Raw genomic sequence first — 19,841 nt, forward strand, 5'->3', positions numbered from 1 at the left:
ACTGTGGAATCCGGCTCCTCCAAAGTGACCAGTGACTGCTGTTCCCTCCCAAAATACTCATGCGCAACTCCACAGACCACCCTGGTCTCTGTCTGGTTCAAACCTCACCATGGAGGCAGACAAGCAAGAATGGAAACACGAAACAAGCTGGTGGCAAGCCAGGCAAGCTCCCCCACCCCTCTGCAGCACAAAAGATGGAGTCACAGAACACCACAGATGAGAAGCTCAGCCTGGTGCACCAGCCAGAAGGCTGACAAGAGCTTAAATATAAAGAAAATAAACCAAAATGACTTGCAGGAAGCCTGCAGGTGGTCAGGAAAGCCCCTGGTTAAGCAAGTGATGGAGCCGGCACTGAGCCAGAAGCAATGGAATGGCCACGCTTGGAGACACAGATCAGGTCATCTTACGCTTCTCCTGGGCCGACAGCCCCGTGCTGACTTCTTCAGCACTTTGTAAAGCACGTTGATCAAAGGTTCATTATTTTTTATCTGTTCCAAACAAAAAGGCAAATACAAACAAAACGCAACAGTGAGACATCAAATGACACTTGAAGAAGTCAGAATTTGGAGAACTGGCAAAGGACAAAACTTAAGGAGGATGTGTGCTGTGCAATTAAAATAATCTGGTCTGAATCTTGGTTATACCATGTGCCATCACTGTGACTTTTATAAACTTCACTTTCCTCATCTACAAAACCGGGGATAATAAGCTCTGCCTAAAGGGTCTTTGTGTAGGATAGTTTATGCAAAAGGGCTGGATTCAGTGCAGATTTCAGCACTGAATTCCTTCCCGGTTCTGCTGCAGAAGACCAAAGGACACATCACAGAAGTGAATTTTGCTTCTTTGTCTTCCCTCATCACACCCCTCATTAGTCTCATGCCCCTCCCAACACTTTCACCGTCAGTCCCTCACCCTCGCCTCCACAACTGTGTTGCTTCTAAATAGTATGTCTTACCAATTACTCCCAACGCTTACAGTCCTTTTAGGGGACACAGTTACCACCGTCTAGGACAGTGGATCTCACTCTCACTGAACACTGGAATCGCTGGGAGAATTTTTAAAAACATTGCTTCTTGAGTCCCACTCTAAGAGATCTATAACAGTGGGCCTCAAACTTTAGCAAGCATCAGAACCACCTGGACGGCTTGTTAATCTATAGGTCCGCCAGGCCCACCTCAGCAGTTCTCACTGAGCAGGCCTGGAGTGGAACCCAGGATTTTCATTTCTAATAAATTCCCAGGCATTGCTGAGGCTACTGGCCTCGGGACCATACTTTGACAATCAACACAATGAAACTATTTCTCAATCGTGGCTGCACATTAGAATGACCTAGGAAGTTTTTTTTTTTTTTTTTTTAAGAGTACTACCTGAATAATTACCAATTAAACCTCTAAAGGGTAGGACCCAAGCATCGATATTCATTTTAAAAGCTCTCCTGATAAATGAATACTGATGCTTGGGTCCTATCCATTCCACAACTAAGAGATTAAATTAAGCTCTGGGGTGATTCTTTTGCACGCTAAAGTTTGTGATCTATTGTTTTAAAGAGTACTACGTGAGGATTACCAATTAAACCTCTAAAGGGTAGGACCCAAGCATCGATATTCATTTTAAAAGCTCTCCTGATAAATGAATACTGATGCTTGGGTCCTATCCCTTAGAGGTTTAATTGGTAATCCTCACGTAGTACTCTTTAAAACAATAGATCACAAACTTTAGCGTGCAAAAGAATCACCCTAGAGCTTAATTTAAAAAAAAAAAAAAACCTATGGAGATGTTGCAGATTTCTGGGCACCATCTTCATAGATTCTAATCCAATAGCGTTAGTGGGTCCCTAAGTGATTTAATAATAAAATCAAATTCCCAAGTGATCCTGAAATAGGCCTCCCCGACTACAACTTAAGAAACTCTCTTCTAGAGGCTGGCTTTGGAAAAATAGACTCTGAACAGATAAGCCCTGGTCTCAGGCTCCAACAGTCAGGAAGAGTCCCGAGGCCAGCCACCTGATGCCACATCCCTCACCAAGGACAAGGGACTCCTTGGGGTTGACAGCAACCGTCTCTACCCAAAAGGATGCCATGCTCCACCTCACCTTTCCAGGTGTATAAAACAATTCAACAATAGCACATCCCCACACCCCATTCCACAACTAAGAGATTAAAACCAACACCAGCATATGATTCACCAAATACAACTTAAGGGATGGCAAAGAACATGGCATGGAAGAAAGAAGACAGCTGTGAAATCATTCACTGGATTCAAACCCCAGTCATTGCGGAAATTAATTAAATTCTCAGAGACTTGGGTACCTGGTTAGTAAAAAGGGGCTAAGAATCCCTATTTGTCAATGCTACTGAAAAGATTAAAGGAGATAAAGTGTCAAAAACACTGTCAGGCAGGAAGAGATGCATAATCAGTTCTTTTTTACCCTGGCTCCACCAAGTAAAATGCCAGAGAAGTAAAGAATTCCAAAGAGAATATTAATATAAAGTATCTCTGTATCTTCTAAGAGAGTGGAGTATGCCTTTGGTGTGCTTGGCACCACAACAGGAATGCTCATTTCAGGAAAAAACTCCATGTGCAGGGAAGCAAACACCACCAGCTGATTCTGGAAGCCAAGCACCAGATGATTAGCTCTGCTGCTGGGTGGAACAACTTAAGAATTTGGCCTTTGGGGCAGCGACCTGGGAATGTTTGGTCGACCTGGTGAGGGGTCGGGGGAGGCAAGTAAGGTGATTGGAGGCCAGCAGGGAGACTCTCCTTCTCCAGAAAGGCTCACCTCCTTACGTCTCCTGGCCAGGACCCAGGAGGGACCTCTCAGTGGGAGGCCTCACATGAAGCTGGTCACAGAGTAGGCTCTATTTCCTTTCCCAGCGTGGTCCACAGGGCCCATTCAATCAGGCCCACAGGGGCCTTGTCTGAGAGACCACAGCTGAGCTTAGCAACAGCTCCTTTTGTCCAGCACATCATCGACTCTCAAGGACCAGAGGGCCAAAAGGTTTTTGTAATCCATCCACTCATCCTTCTAAAATGCCCATTAGTCAGTAGAACCTCCAGGGGAGTTTACCACCACCTGAGGTAGCCCTTTGAGAAAAGTCTTTTTTCTATTAAACTGAAATCTGTCTACTCGTAGCTTCCATCTGTCTTCATGCCCCCTTAGGGCCACAGGAAACACAGGGTAACATTTCAGAGCTTAATACACTGTCTGTATGTATGTCCTGAATCACCTCTTCCCTAAACTAAACAGCCCTAACTCCTTCCACCATTCTGCACTTCAGCTGCACTATGTTGTTTTGTTTCTTTTCTTCTGCCCAGCATGACCTCCAATCAGTGAAACCCATACTCACTCCACAGGGTTGTTGCACTGGGAAGTGAAGCTTCCTAGTGGCCACCTTCTTGGGCCATGGGGAGTGAGCCCCTGTTTGGCAGGAAATGAGGTTGGCACACCAGGGCAAGTGGAGCACAGAGACACAGTCTGGGCTCTGGAGCATCCCGGCTATGTGAACCAGTACATTTCCTTTTCGGCTTGGCAGGTTTATTTGGGTTTCAATCACTTGCAAACAAAAGTATCTCACCTCAAACATTCTCTGGCCATGGTTCTGCAGTCCCCTAACACCTGTCCTCTGATGCCAGCTCTTCCCTCGCCTTGCTCCCTGAAGAGGAGCGCCCATCTTGGAGCCTCCACCCCAGCTGGGCCTGGACAGGGCTGGGCAAAGCAGGCCCACTGCCTCCCTGGATCTGGGCACCCTGCCCCTCCGAGGGATGCTGGGGTGGTGCCAGCCTTCACAATGACTCACACACAGTGCCAACCCCAACATCTTTTTCCACTGGAGTCAGCCAAGCCTCTCCAATCCTGCTGGTGCAGTTCACTCGGGGAACTAATACCCAGAGAGGAACTTAGCAACTGGAGTTACAGTTATGAAACCAGGGAAATTTGGTATTGATACAGGTATTTCTCATGGCAAATAGTGACAACTTTCAGGAAGTCCAATCAATACTTAATATCCTGATCACACATGGCTCTTAGCTAGAAAAACAACCCTAGGATCCAACTTTCCTCTCTCTATCACATCAAACACATTTTTGACAACTAATGACCCAAACTCGGCTCCATAAAAAACAGAATGCCTTAGTAGAAACAGCATTTTTTTGAGAGGTCATTTGACAAGGCAAAGAGAACAGGCTTCATAGTCAATGCTTCACCCTAATACCGACTCTATCAATAACTACTTGTGGGGTGTCAGGAGCATTATTTCTCTTTCTGAGCCTCAATCAGTAAAAAGAGGGTAATACCACCTCCATTACGGGTTATGTCAATACGACTAAAACACACTGGCAGGCACACATTACACCGTCTGTGGTCATTAAGTTTCTGCTGGAGTCAGTAAACAGGGAATCCTGGCTCTGCTTTGGAATCTGTGCCTCAGTTTCTCCCTCTCTAAATCCCCTTTTAGCTCAAATTCTGTGACCTCAAAATAAAACAAACCTGAGGCAGATCTTTACTCCAAACTATCAGATACAAACAGGAATCAGCATTCAGATGTTTTCTGCCACTCATGCTCAGGCACTTCATTAAGTTCTCACTTGCACTTTGCACCAAGCACTCTCAAGATGTTTTCTTGATGTACATCTGCTGCTGGTGAGCCAAGCCTCTCCAATAGCTCCTAGATACATCGTGGATGCTCTACAGATACTTCTGGGCCGCCTGCCTGGTCTCAGGACAGGGGAGAGAACAGACCAGTCAGCCTGGTTCCTGGCTATCAGGGAGGCCAAGGAACAGGGTCCTGGTGTGTGCACGGAGCAGGCCGGGGGCTGGCGGGCCTCTCTCCATGTCATGTGGGTGTAGTGGACCCCGCCCTGTCCCATCAGGATGTAAGAGGATGGGCTGAGTTACGATACATTTAAACTACCCAGCTATGTTGTCTGAGCAGTTTGAATACTGAGGTATTACTGCCATACTTAAAGTACTCACTTAGGCTCTCAAACTCTGACTTCCAGTAAGCTAGAAAACATCCTGGCTGTGAGAGCACACTCACTGTTTTCCTCAGGTTCTAAAGAGAGGTCTGATGTTTTGCTTACCTCTGATGTTTTTTACCTTCCTTCCAGCCTAGGACAGAATTCGGACCCTGGGCCACAGCCCCCGCCATCATTCCTCTGCCAGCCTGGTACTCCTTGGCGCTCACAGTTCCTCCCCTGTTATCTCAGTCACTGCCATTCTTCTGGCGATTCCAGGCTCCACACACAGGTCATCTCCTCCCAGAAATCTTTCCAGCCCACAGCAATCCTCACTACCTCAGCTCTGAGAATGGGGCCAAAGAGATCTTTGTGCGTTCATTGTGCATGAGTCTATCCTGCTTTGGGCGCTTTCTCTCCCCAACCACATTGTATAAAAGTTTCTCAGAGCCAGAGAGCCTCAATTTTTCTCTTGCATCTCCCCTAGGTTTCTTCAGAGCTAGGGACACAGCAAGAGTGCAACAGATACATAAGTTAACTGATTCCTAATCAGAGGCTCTGCTCTTGCCCCAGCACAGTGAGCCCCATCTGCTGCCTTTGGACTGGGTGTTTGTGGCCCCTACTTCTACGAGGCTGGATGAAATTACGCCTGTTAAAGTTCCTCTAAACCGATGCAAATGTACTAAGAAACGATGATCTGCATCTATGTGATGATAAGAATTACTGAGTGCATATGTAGAACGGTATGATTTCTAAATGTTGTGTTAATTTTTTTTTCTTTCCATTAATAAAAAATATATATATATACATATATATCTCAAACAGGTACACTCGAGGAGGCATCCCCTGTGGCAGTCACCTGGGTGTCCCACGGGCCCCTCACCCACATTCTCACACCCATGGTTAATTAAAAGTCACATTCCTTGAGTCTATTTCATGGCTCAGGCATAAGAAGTGCTTTTCACAGTGGGAGTTTTCAGAGAGCTGCAGGAATGGAACAATAGCAGCATTTTCAAGCAGAATTCCTCTGGTTCCCACAGATGCTTTCTCCAGCTCTCTGTGCTGTGAAGGCTAATTGAGAGCCTGAAGCGTTATCACCTACCAAGGGCCTAACAGTTCATCTCCTAAACAGAGATCACCCATGAGCCACAAAGCCACCAATTCCATGAGGAAACTGCTCCATCAGCAAACAAAAGCAAACAATCCACCAAACCACTTGTGACTGAAAACAAATCAGTGGCCCCGTATAAGCCAAACCCCCATTGGAGACTCTGAAGAAGTGACTGATTAAAATGTGGAGGCACCTTTTGATTCTGAAGAAGGAGAAGGAAGAATTTAAGATTTTGTGCCCCCATTCCTTAGCCAGCGGCCTTACAGCAGAGCTCACATGAAAATGAAAAGAGCCCAGAGTTTAAGACTATAAGAAATAAAACTCTTCTGATTTAAACTGGAGACATTGTCATTTGAGAGCTGGATTTGGTGAGATCTGCACAGCCTCTGGCTTTGGGCTCGGATCCAATGAGGCTGAGACTCTCAGAAAGGACAGTGTCCAGGGGGGACAAGACCCCAGGGGTCACTCACCTTTAGGTCTAGGTATTCCAGGTCTTTCTTCAGCTGGAGATAGGTATCATCAGCCTTCAAGTGAAGCAGAGGGAGAAAAAAAGTTATGAGCACCAAGGGTTTCTATAATTCAGGGCTTCATGTGTGAATCATTTATACTGTACAGCTTTGAGGACAGGGGGCCACAGCAGACCAGCACATCCAGGGTCACAGAGAAAGCGCAAATGTCTCACTGCAGCTCAAAACCCTCTATTAGCATGGCAGATCCTTGGGTCACTGCAGGGAGGGCCAGCTTGTCCCCCCCCCCCCCCCCATGGACTGGAGGCAAGAGCTTAATGGGGAGGAGGGAGAGCACATATCTCAATAGAGGGCTAGGATGGGTAGTCCTGAGACTACTAGAGAGTTACCTAGAAGAGGACATACTTACACCTTGGTGGGCGAGAGTCCCACCAAGCACCAATGTTTCTATTCTTATCATCGAACCTCTGGACGGAGCCATTTCACATGCATGAAATAAAAAGATCCCCTGACTGGTGTATGTGGATGCTTTGAAGAGGCAGGGAGACAACCTGGGTGACCCAGGAGGGTCCTAAAATAAACTCTGGTTCCAGAATGACAAGCCCCAGCAGCTGCTGGACGTTTTCCTGTGAGTTTTGGCTCTAAAAAGAGCTCAGCATGGGACCAACATGGCCATGTCAGAAACTAGTTGAGGAAGTTCCAATGTCAGCCCTAACTGCTTGTGGCATCTCTGATGGCCTCTCAAGTTCTTCAGTGTAATTAGGGGAACAGTAAGAATAAGGAAAAGACTCTGTTTTCTTAAAACTCAGGCTCATCTGTGTAGCAGATCACAGAAACTAAGTCTGAGGTGGAGGGACTTTGAAAGCTTAAGAAAAATAGTCTGGAAGGGGCACTTTATCAGGAGACTTAGAGCTTTTCCAGCAAGACAAAGCAAGCCAGGGCTGGAGAAAGTGATCCTTGTTTTACACCTCTGATATAAAACAATCACACTGTTGAATAACAGGAAAAGTTCAGGTAGTACTTTTAGTCACATGAAGGAATGAAGGACTGTCCCTGATTATCAAGGGCACTGGTGGCTTGTTAGATCCTATCTCTACCCCTAAACTGTCCCCCTTTACGCATCTCTACTGCTCCATCAGCTCAGTACCTATCGGACACTTTCCACAGGAGTTAGAAGGACAGAGCAGAGAAATGATATTAAAAATTGCCCAAATTCATAACTCATGGCTTTTGCATGTGTTCCCTTACATGCAGTTTTCTAAATGCAATTCCTTTAGATGTCACTAAAACAGGACAGGTAAAGAAGATAATGATCCCCTCACCCTCTTTAGCTGTTTCCTGCCTCAAGGGACCAGCGTAAAGTGGCTGAATCCTTTCCTGTCTGAGGACAGCACCAGAAAGCAGTCAGCTTCTTTAAGCTGCTGGAGATGCCCAGAATAATTCCCAGGCCACTCCTCAAGGAGCTTGCTTGCCAAGCTCCAGGCATCCTGGAAACAGTATAGAACACTGTGCCAGATAGGACCAGGATTTTGGCTTCAGTATGCACAACTAGCTGGGGGTCCCTGGGCTAGTCATTTTCCCTCTCAGATCCATCATCTTTGAGTGTGGTTATAACCCCTGCCCTGCCTAACTTCTCCCAGGATATTGTGAGGTTCAACAAGATAAGAAATGTGAAAATGTTTTGTAATCAGCAGGGCAAGTTCCAGATAAGAGAGGCTATGTACTCTCCATCCAGTCTGATTTACGCCTTTCACTTTACACACCTTACACTAACAATAAGTACCCAAGGTGGCAACAAAGACAACAGCCAGCATGGCCCTTTGGGTGTGACCACATGCCAGCCTGGCAGTCACTACTTACAGCCAGAGAAGCCACAGTTCAGACCCCTCACACCACATGCACCCCCTCCCCAGTGTAGTGGTGGTCCACCATCACCCTGGCATCTGGCAGTAGCATCCAGAAGCAACAGACAAGGAATGAGGGAGAGAGCCAAACAGCATGTACAGGCTAGAACATGGGCACAAGGAAGCACAGGCCAGCACGTCACTCCCTTGCCTCCGAGGTGGCCCTGTTATTGAGAGAGCCCACCAGTGCTGACCTGGGAGGTGGGAAAGGTCAGCTGGTGCTGCAGTAACTGGCCGACAGCGAAATTTCGCACACTGGCCAACTTGGCCTGGTGCCGCCGTAACCGGGTGAGAAGCAGTGAGAGCTCCTCCAGCTGCAGGTGTGTAGACATACCACGAGGAAATTAGCCACCGCAGGAGCATGATGCTATAATTATACTCTTCACCCCGGGCTGGGTCAGCACGGATATGATATCGCTAAGTAATTACTGCATTAATTCTGTCATTAGGACAAATAAAAGCACTGGCAGAAAAGGGGCTATAGGGAGTCATTTTTTGAGGAGAGCAGCATCCAACAGTGTAACCGCCCTCAGACTCAACCTGGAAGTCAGAGTTAACTAATCAAAGTTAGGATCAGGGGAGAAAGGAAAGGAGCTAATGGGAGAAAGGCAGGTAGCTAGAACACACTTCAGGCAAAAATCTACCTCAATGAGAAGACAAACCCAGTATTCTCTTCCACATCCCCCACCAGCTCGAAGCCTAATCTGGAAGGGACCCACTGCCAGCTGGATGACTCTGAGTAAGTCACTTAACATCTCTGAGTCCCAGTTTCCTCATCTCTAAAATGGGGTGGATAGCAAGCTGCTCTACAGACAGCATTTCACTGGTCTGGGGGTGGGGCTGAGGGGGAAGCCCAATAAGACAGAGCCTTGTAGATTGTATCCCATCACGTGCTTAGAGAGGGCGGTGAGGAGCTGCTTACCGATTTCCCATGTAAACTGGGAGCACTGACGGTGTGGGTCATGTAACCCATGGAGGGCATGGAGCGCCGGTCCACGTGAGAGGAGCTCTGCAGGTGGGGAGACAAGAAGCCACACTGAGGGCCAGCAAGGAGGCTGGGGCTGGGCCAGGACTGTGTTAGTCACCTTGAGGGCAGCCTTCTCTGAGCCTCAGACCTTGATGCATATCTCCCACTGGGTTACAACGATGCTAAACTGTGAAACCACTTTGTAGAGTTAAAATTTAAGTTAGAGGTTATTACTAATGATCGAACTGTTCCAGCACAGACTTTTCTTCTTGCACAGACATCTGCTTTCTTGTAGGACTCAAGGCCTCAAAGGGTCCTCATCTACAAAATGGGCATGATAATAGCACCTACCTCACAGAGTTGTAAGAACTAAACTTAAGCAAAGCCTTTAGAACTATGTCTGACACAAAAAAGGTCTGCATAGGGGTTGGCTCTCATTCTTACTCCAAATTGCTCAAACTATGTTCACCCTAATGCTGGACCCCAACAGCCTGGCAGAGCTTCCCAGGCCTCACCTTGACAGCATGGGCCCCTGTCTTCTTGGGTGAACCCCCCAGCGAGATGTCCACGCTCCTCCTCTGGTCCGGTGGCTTCACAGTGACCCTCTCTGCTGGAGTGTGTGGCCGTCGGGGTGGGAAGACCCTTTGGGGTCCCTGGGGAGGGATATCCGAGGGAGATGGAGGCACAGAGATGGAGCGGGGCACCTCTAGCATGCTCCTGCTCCGGCCCTGGTCAGTGAACTCAGGGGAGCCGGAGCAAATGGGCGCTGTGGGGCTCCCGTGCCGGAACTGCTGGCGCTGCTGCCACTCGTAGAGTTGCCACACGGTGCCATCCCGGTGTGCCCGGCGCTCCTCACTCGACATCTTCAGATGGCTGGCTCGGTCCTGTGCATACTTGTAGTCACTTGGTAGGACGCGGGGTGGGGGAGACGAGCCTCCTGAGGGATGTCGGGTGTTCTTGGGGAGAGTCTGGTAGTTTTCTGGGAAGGACAGGGACTGGCTAGGACCCTGGCGAGGAAGTGTCTGGTCCAAGGGAAGGCTGAGGAGAAAGGGGAAGGACAGGTAAGATGATAAGCAACTGCTCTGCCAGGCTTTGCAGAACAAAGCCGGGCATATGAGAAAGTCCTGGAAGAACCCCAAAAGAATAATTAAAGCAGATCTCCTGGACTTCATTCACTTCTGTCTTTATAGATGACTTCAAAACCATTTTCTTCTGCCAACTTGGGCATACCAACCACCCTACCACGTTGACTTAGCTGCTCTCTATCCCATTACTTCAAGTGCAAAGTGATTAAACCCGCCTTCTTCTTCTCTCCCTCTTGCCATTCATCCACTCCTCCAATGGATGTGTGTATTTCTGGGAATGCCTCACAATTCTTCAGGCTACCAAGATTTTTCCGCAGCTGGTAGCCTAAGCAGCAAGTTCTGGAGGTTCTTAAAGGGATGAATGGCATTAGTTCTCTTCTTTTTCTACTACACTAGTCCAGACACTGATTAATTACCCCTCCCACCACTTCCAACTGCAAGACCAGTTTCCACCTGAACTGGGTCAACTGCTCTGATCCAATCAGTCCTTTGTTCCATAAACTTCAATGGCTCCCGCTGCTTATACAATAAAATCTAACCTTGTTAATCTGGCACAAGTAGCTCTCTATCGCCTGACCTCAACTCCCTTGAATCTCCCATCTGCACCTTTCTCTCGAAATCCTGCTGTTTTCTCCTCCTACCAGGGCCAGGCGCCTGGGGCCCAAAATTTAAGAAAGCACTCAGTCCCTCTGCAGTGCTTGCTGGAGTCTGACAACCTCACCCCTCGTTCCATCCCAGTCTCCTCCAAACATGCGCGACTTCAGGAAGCAGGAAAAGCACAGGTTGTCAGGCCTGGGTTTGAAGCCAGCTCTACCATTTGCTGGCTGTGTGACCCCCAAGCAGCTTCCTATTGCTCTGAGCCTCAGTTTCCTTACGGCTAACATGAGAACAGCACTACAAGTCTTATAAGGCTGATCTGCAGAATAAATGAGACAACTAGAAGTGCGACCTTCATGCCTGATACACAGAGGTACTTCAGCCTTCCCTTCCTTCTCCTTGTTTTCATAATATTGTGTCCTGCACCCCCATAGGCTCCCCTTGTCCTGTCTGGTTCATGCCTTTTCCACAGGCGCCGCTTCCTTGACTTCGACCTAATTTCCATACTGTCTGTAGCTTTTCCAAGGTCCTGTATTGTGTAAGTTTTTCATACTTTTTCCAGCCAAGCTGTATAATCCCTGCAGAGCAAGAACTACATCTCACACAGTCAGTGGTATTGTCCATAATCTGAGAAAATTCTGACACATAACTGGCTCTTCAACAAATGCTCCAGGACATGAAAGTTGAGTAGGATTTTGAAAACAACTACAACTAGCCATCCTATCTTGTGAGAACTTGAGAAGCCACACAACACTGTAAGAAGAGAACAAGTTTTGGTAATCAAGACAGGCCTGGGTTCGAATACTGCCTCTGCTCCTGTCTATCATTTTTATCTGATGCACTTTTACCAGGTGCTGGACATTGTTCTAAGTCAATGTTACTCAAAGTGTGGTTAAAGACCCAGCCACATTAGCACCACCTGGGAACCTATTAAAAATGCACATCGTCTGGCCCCATCCCAGGTCTATGGAATCAGAAAATCTGGGGTAGAGCACAGCAACGTGTGGTTTAACAAACCTTCCGGCTGACTTTAATGCTCTCTAAAATTTGAGGAGTGCAGTTCTAATTGTTTAAAACTCATTCAATCACTTCCTAACTGTATGCCCTCAGGCAAGAAACATTTATGCCCTCTGAGTCTTACTTTCCTTTCTATACAGCGGGGAAAATAGGAACCCCTTGATAGATGGTTGTGAGGTTTAGAAACAGTTGTTATTCAAAACTATAGCCTTTTTCTTTTGATTGTCCTCACTGCAATTTCAGGAATTAACTTTAAGATCTCTTCAACTCATTTCTGTCAAGTGAGTGCGCATGCCACTAGGTGGCGGGGTTGCCACTGGGTTCCCAAAATTAGACCAGAAGTCTCGGAGGAGTGCTACATTCTCAAACAGCAGTAGCCACAGTGGCAGGAACAAGGGTGTGTGCGAAAGGGCTTCCCCAAGGACGTTCATGGATTTACTAACTACTGTTTGTTCTGCCAGAAGCAAAATGCAAACTACGCAAAGCATGTCCTACCTTTGCTACCAACCACCCACCCCTCCCCTCTGGCTCTGCAGCCCACTCTCAGTGCTGGAGTGTGTCTGGACAGTCAGAGCCCTCCACGCCCTGAGCTCATCCTCCCATCTGTACCTTTTGCTTATGCACTGTATGTCCGGCTCCCAGTGCTGGCCACTTGTAGGTAAGCCCAAGGACTGGTGACACCTGGTCACCAACTGGTAACAACTAGATGGTGACCCTTGGCTCCAGCAGCCAAACCATGGTAACTAACAGATGAAAGAGGGAAGGACACAGGAGGTAGGGTCCTAAGATGAGGTAAAGCCTCCCAAAGAACAGAGAAGTGCTTCCCAGGGCAGCCGTGCCCCTGACATTTGCTGCCCCATCCCCAATCCCACCAAGCCTTACCCAAGAAGAGGGCTCAAAGCTTCCTGTCCTCACTCTACTCTGTGGTCACAGGGCCTCCACATCCCCAAAGACACCAAACAGGATATTCTGACACTGTGTTTTGTTTTGTTTTACATGGCAACTATAAAATGGTCATGTTAAAATGTAAAATTATTTTTATAGTAATTACTTGTTCAGTAGATATTCCTGAGACCCTAATTCCATTCCTAACACCCATATCAACTGTGCAGGACTTTCACTTTGTATTCTATTCCTTATTATAGTGCTTGAACCACCACCTCCCCTTCCAATTCATTTTATAAGTATGTATTACCACGTCTCTCACACACACACACACACACACACACACACACACACACAAAGTCAGGCTAGAATTTCAAAACAATCTCTTAGAATGTGGTATGATTGTAAGGGTATGTTAGTCTGTTCCCCTAAAACATCATTCTAAATGAGTTTAATGATGAAAAATAGATATCTTCAAGTCTGAAAGATTAATTAGAAATAAAATAATTCCCTGTACAGCCTAGAATAGAGAATATGGAATCATACCGCAGTACAAATAATCCTCCTTTAATGTCAAATGTGTTCAATCTTATGAGAGTAACACAGTTTTAATCACACACAATGTAGAAATATGCATCTTCTGTATTTTCAAATGGAAAATAGAGGTAGTTTCCTTATTAAGCAGCCAGATCTATTCATTACCGGACTGTAAGATACCACAAATATACCTTTAAGAAAAAGAAAATTTCTGGGAATGTATGATGCAGACCATTCAGATATGCAAATATTCTAAAAATGACCATGGTGATGAGTATACAGGTATGTGAGGATATTGTGAGCCATTGATTGTATACTATGGTTGGTCTGTACGTTTGAGAAAATTTCTCAATAAAAATATTAAAAAAAAAAAAAAAGCAGACCATTCAAGATAAAAGTGAATTATCTGAGACAAACAGACACTTCGCTTGAAGACAGACAGCACTTTCTTCACAGAAGGGTATTCTATACTCTGCCTTCAAGTCCTCATTTTTACTCATCTCTCAGCTCATTGAGATCTGCCCCCATGTCTGGACTGAAATTCCTCCCACCATGTTCAATGACTTCCAGTTGGTCAAAGCCAATGAACTATGCTCAGTGACAGACCTGATGTCACCCTGCCCCTTAGATAAGAATGGTTCAAGCTCCTATTTCACATTCTAGGGAAAGTCCAACAGCCTCCCCAATCCACCTCTCATCTTCTTAGAGATGACTTCTCAACCTTTATCTTCAGGATGCATCCTCCCATCCCAAATACAGCAGAACTTTAAACACAGGTTTGAGGGCCACTAGAAACAGTTATGTACAGACATTTCACAACCAGCAATTTATAATTGCATATCAATTTTTAAAAGTCCTTTCTGCATCCCTGCCACAAAGGGTTTCTCACTAGGCATGCCATCTTACTGGTTTCTACCTATCCATTCCTCCTATCACTCTGCTTCCTGACATAACTTCAAAATCCCAACTCTATTAAGTAGGGCAATTCAGGTCTTCCCATCTAATCCCCTCAAGAAGTTCAGTGTGAAAAAAAGACCCGTGGAGACTTTACGTTTCAAATTTTCTTCAGAGGTACTCAGCCTTCTTGGAAGGCATCCCACCCATAAGGAAGCCCTTATTTGCAGCACCTCACACTGCTAACTTAGCTCCTTCCAAATGAAACTCTCCCTTAGAACACTCCAGTTTTCCTTCTACTTCTCCTTCTCAGGCTCCTTCACGGACACTTCACTTTTGCCTAATCCTGGGGTTGGGGATCTCCAGGATTCTATCTTTGGCCCTCTGCTATGATCCACTCTAAGCTAGGGATTCTTAACTCTGGCTGCACATTAAAATCATCTGGCTAGCTGGGGAGATGGGGAGTAGAAGGTTCTAAAAATCCTGATGTCCAGGCTGCATCCCAAACCAATAGAATCTGAATTTCTTACATGAAACCATGCAAGAAACACTAGTAAATGCTAAACCAGGTGATTCCAATAGACAGCCAAACAACCAGTTAGTAAACTGTGGTTGAACACTGAATTCACCTGGGGAACTTTTAAAACCTGTTGGTGCTCTGCTCTTACCCCAGATGACTTGAATCAAATCTCTGGGTTAGGGCCTGAACTATTTTATTATTCTTAGTATTTATTTATTTATAATTATTTTATCATTTCATGTCATTCTCTCCAAATGATGAAATTCTGCAGTGAATTAAGAATCGCTGCTCTAAGCACTGCTCTCTCTAGCCTGAACCCACTTCCCGTATAAGTGACTGGTCACCTTCACCTCGAATCCCACAGGTACCACATTCCTTTCCAACTCACTCCTCTCTCCTATGCTCGCATCTTACGCATGGCACCACATCCACTTTATTAACCAAGTCAAACCTGAATATTAACCTCAACCCCACCTGTGTCCCTCTCCACCTTCCACCCCCAGATAAATCAGTTTTCCAAGTTACCTACCTAACCTTAATGTCTATTTATTCTAGTCATCTCCCTTCACAATCCTCACCACCTTCACTGCTTTGTTTAGACCTTCCTCACCTCCCACCTGAACTATGATCACCTTATACTTGATCATTTTCTCCTTTCAATCTCTTCTCCACCTAAACCATCTTCTATATGGTCGCCAGAACAGTAACCTAAACAGTAGTTCTCAGTTCTAATATGAGGGTAGAAAAACAAGGACACTCATATACTTTTGGTGGGGTATAAACTGAAACAGTATCTTTGGAGGGCAATTTTGTAATACCTATCATAATTAAAATTGCATATACCCTTTGACCTGGTCATATCACTTCAAGTAATTTGTCCTTCAACCAGGCTTGCAGGCAAAGACAACTGTACAAAGATATGCATTGCAGTATAGTCTGTAATAGCAAAAGTCTGTAACCAATCTAATTTTCCATCATAAAGTAATGGCATAAAGAACCATACAATGGGGTATTCTGCAGCATTTAAAATGAATGATTTATATCTGTATATGTGCTGATATGGAAAGACAGCCAAGATACAGTAAGAGGTATATTTGTGTGTGGGTGTATATGCCCATACCACACACATTTATATTAAGATGTAGTAAGTAAAAAAAGGTGAATGACAGGCTTTTGTTTTTAAAACACAGAGGTTTGTTTTTGAGAATTGGAATTAGGATTGTAAAATGAGATGGGGGACACTTACTTTTCAGGACATATTCTTTGATATATTGTTTGGATTTTTACCTCATGTGTTTGTTACTCATATTATTTGCTGAATAATAATTAGGTATTGAGCACAGAGAGACTTACACATCCAGACATGAATTTGGTAATGACTTAGTAATCAGTACAAGAAAACTAAGCAAACTAAAAACATGACAATTATGAACACCAGGAAAAGCAAAAAATTGTGCAACAAATGAAATTTAATTAGTAGACCACATGGCCCAGCTGTGAATATTTACATTGTCATAACTAAAATACTAACCAGGGATCTAACCAAAAACTATGCTATTACTATATTGTAAAGCTGGGACAAGGGTAAGCATATGCCTGTCAGAAAGGGAAGAGGACAGGGGGAATAAGAGACTTAAATCCTTATCTACTAGAGTAGAATGTCAACAGATAAACTAAAAATTAAAAAATAGCAGTCTAAGTATCTTATTTGGAAATACAGAGGCAAATAGGGAAATCTGCTAAAAGGATTGAAAGCGGTTACCTCAAAGGAGCAGTGAGCAGTAGTGACTGGGCATCACAGTAGTCAAATTCTTAAATTATGTACGTGTGTTACTTTAATAAAAATTTAAAGAATCAAAACGTAAATCAAAACTGTCATCCTCATTTTGGTTAGGGTATATCAGAATCACCCAGGAAATTTCTTCAAAATATATATGGACCTCTACATTGAACTGGGGTGTTACACAGGCTACCTAGTCCAAAAAACCCACCACACCCCTCCCTCCGTGATTCTGATGCCTCCTTCCTGCCAATACTTTCAAACTACTGCCAGAGAGATTTTATATTACTATGCCATTCTTCTGTTTAAAAGAGCTTTCCCAGACACTTTTTTTTTCTTACATGGGCAGGCACTGGGATTCGAACTCAGGTCTCCAGCATGGCAGGTGAGAACTCTGCCACTGAGCCACAACACACCATCCTAAACACTGAAGATTAAGGCCAAACTCTTCAGCAGGAAATTCAAGGTCAATGAAGCTAAACCCTTGCCGTTACTTTCTGCCCCTGCTTCTGGTTTCTCTTGCTCTTACTTCCCTAGCGAGCCGTCTGCTGACTTCGCTTTTTTTTAACAGTTCTCACACGTAAGAGGAAATGCCTAACTTATGGTGACTTTGACCACACGTTCTCAGTCTTCCTTCTGCTGCTAACTTCTAAGTGTTCGGGTACCACCTGCTGATTACTCCAAATGAACATCTCCAGCCCAGACCTCTTGCCTCAACTCCATACTCTATATCCAACTACCTACCTCACATCTACCCTTGGATAGCTAACAGATTTCTCAAACTTATCTTTCCAAAATGGAAATCTCAACTTCCTCCCAAACTTGTTCTTCCTTAGCCTTCCCATCTCAGCTACTACCCAGTTGCTCAAGCCAAAATTCTAGGTACCAACCCTGGTTCCTCTCTTTCCCTAATTCTGTAGCTTCAATTTCTTGAAAATCTTCATTGTTTTAAGCTCCAAAGTGTACTTCAAATCTGTTTCTTTCTATTTCCACTGTCACTATCTGGACTATTGCAGCAGCCTCCTCGCTGGACTCCTATCTTCCTTGGGAAATATTAATTAGATCACATCATTTGCTTGCTTAAAACCTTCCAGTGGCTCCCCCTATTGCTCTTCCAAGTAAAATCCCAATTCCTTACATTGGAGTATGAGGACCTACATAACACAATCCCTCCAACTTTCCAGTCACACACAACCACCGACCTGGGGCCTGCCTAGGCTAGCTCCAAGAGGAGCAGCTGCCCTTCCCTGGGTCTTGGCACACTAACTTTCTGTCTTCAATAAGGCACAACATTTGGACAAACAGAAATGACAGCTGGTCAGGCTCAAGTGTGAATGACAAGATACCCTAGATACAATACACAAGGCCTTCCCTTCTCCACATCTGCCCCAACAAAAATGTCCATCAGTTGCCCAAAGGGTTTCCATTGGGATTTTGCCACCATTCACCCTCAGAACTGCCCAGCTGAATCAAATTAGTGTGGGGTCCGGGCAGCCCACACATGTACACTACATTCACACATAGCAAAGCCCATCTAAGCTATTCCCTCAGGAGCACTACTATTGCTAGAGCCCACAGACAGAAAGTCAGGTCCTTGCCCACAGGGAGAGTGTGGCATTTTAGAAAACATTTCTCAGGACTCGGGCAGACCTGGTTTGAGCTCTGACACACCTACGGCAGCCACTCCAGCCCTTGGGGAACTTTCTGACTGCACAAGGCTTTGCTGTCTTCTGTCCCGTCATGGTTTGTTTTAGAGAACTTAGTGCCATGTCTTCACAAGGAAGACAAAGCACAGTGACTTCTGAGGACAACCAGGAAGCTGGGTGACCCTGAATTCTTCATGTTCATAAACACGTTCCAGTTCATCTAAAATTATAACAAAATGCGCAGTGCTTTGGAAATAGCAAGAGATGCATGCTTTCTAAATAATTAAAAACAACTTCCTGGAGAGATGGGTATAATAAAATCTAATGTCAACAATGCCTAAGCACTTTCTTCTCTATGTGCCTAAAATAAAAATGGAATTGTATTTACTCTATTTTCTACAAATATATCCAGGATGCAGGGAAATAGCAGTGTAAGAGGAGAAGATCACTTACTATCAACATGCCAAATGTCTTAAGGCAAGTTCTCTGGGGAACAGAGAAGCCTTCTGGTGTAATCTCACATGGGCTTTGGGTTTGAACCTTGGCTACGTTACTTATTTTTATGTCCCGGCAGTTTTCTTCACTTCTCAGAGCCCCAGACTCTTTGTCTATAAATTGAAGGATATCACCCCCCTCCATGCAGGGTTGTCGCAGGGATTTAGGGAGAAAACAGAAGTAAAGTCTGGCATTTACTAAGTGCTGGATAAATGACAACTATTGCCAGTATGTTATTATGCTAATTATTAGCAGCAATCCTGCATTACTGACCTCCTGCCCTCCGCCTTTTGGGCCTTCGCCCAGTGTTCCACCTGGGCCAGGCTGCTTTTCCTCTGGCTGTGCTTTTCAGGATTGGTCCTGGGAGGAAAGGCCCGCTGGTACCCGCCAGTCCCGTTCTGCTCTCCTGGGCCATAGGAGGCAGGCAGCACACCATTCTTCTCTGCCCGCTGGGGCTGTGCCTGCTGGCCTCTTGGGCCACCAGGTAAATCCACAAACAAAGCATCCTCCTCGGCTGGCGAGTACGGAGACCTGGCCTTGCTCCTGTCCCGCTTGCCCTCCAGAGGGTCCCTCTGGGAACGGTACCGTTCTTCTTCCTGCTCCTGCTTCTCGAAGCCGAAGGAGTCTTCGTGGCCACGAGGAGGACAATCTCTCGCATGTCCAGGCCCCACATGGCCACACTCATGACAGGACTCTGCATGGTTGGTCTGGGGAACTGCTTGACGTTCCACCTTCTCCACATCCCTGCAATGACAACAGCACATTCAGCCCACCCAAGAGCACAGCTGCAGCCAAGGCTTCCTGACACACACAATGGGAAGGTGATCACTTTCAGGTTCTTGTGAAAGCTATTCCCCCTGCCTGAAACACCTTTCATGCCCACTCCCTCACTTCTAATCCTTTGGCGATTTGGCTTGAACATCACCTCCTCCAGGAAGCCACCCCTGATACACACTCAGTCTAGAATGGGAGCTTATGCTGAC

General features: G+C 45.7%; 1 protein-coding gene across 6 annotated transcripts in view; it reads right to left on the reverse strand.

Annotated features, from left to right (window-relative positions):
- The window catches only part of PLEKHA7 (pleckstrin homology domain containing A7), a 226,942-nt gene that overhangs the window by 29,257 nt on the left and 177,844 nt on the right, over positions 1–19,841 (reverse strand). For 5 of the 6 annotated variants that reach the window (XM_077114124.1, XM_077114126.1, XM_077114127.1 and 2 more), the window contains 4 exons: positions 19,132–19,602; positions 9,918–10,440; positions 9,358–9,444; positions 6,535–6,588 (listed from right to left, as the gene is read on the reverse strand). In XM_077114124.1, the coding sequence (XP_076970239.1) occupies positions 6,535–6,588; positions 9,358–9,444; positions 9,918–10,440; positions 19,132–19,602 (1,135 nt within the window). The remainder of the gene's footprint in view (positions 1–6,534; positions 6,589–9,357; positions 9,445–9,917; positions 10,441–19,131; positions 19,603–19,841) is intronic. The other variant, XM_077114128.1, reaches the window with a different exon arrangement.

Source organism: Tamandua tetradactyla, chromosome 8 (assembly GCF_023851605.1).
Source record: "Tamandua tetradactyla isolate mTamTet1 chromosome 8, mTamTet1.pri, whole genome shotgun sequence".
Taxonomy (NCBI): domain Eukaryota; kingdom Metazoa; phylum Chordata; class Mammalia; order Pilosa; family Myrmecophagidae; genus Tamandua; species Tamandua tetradactyla.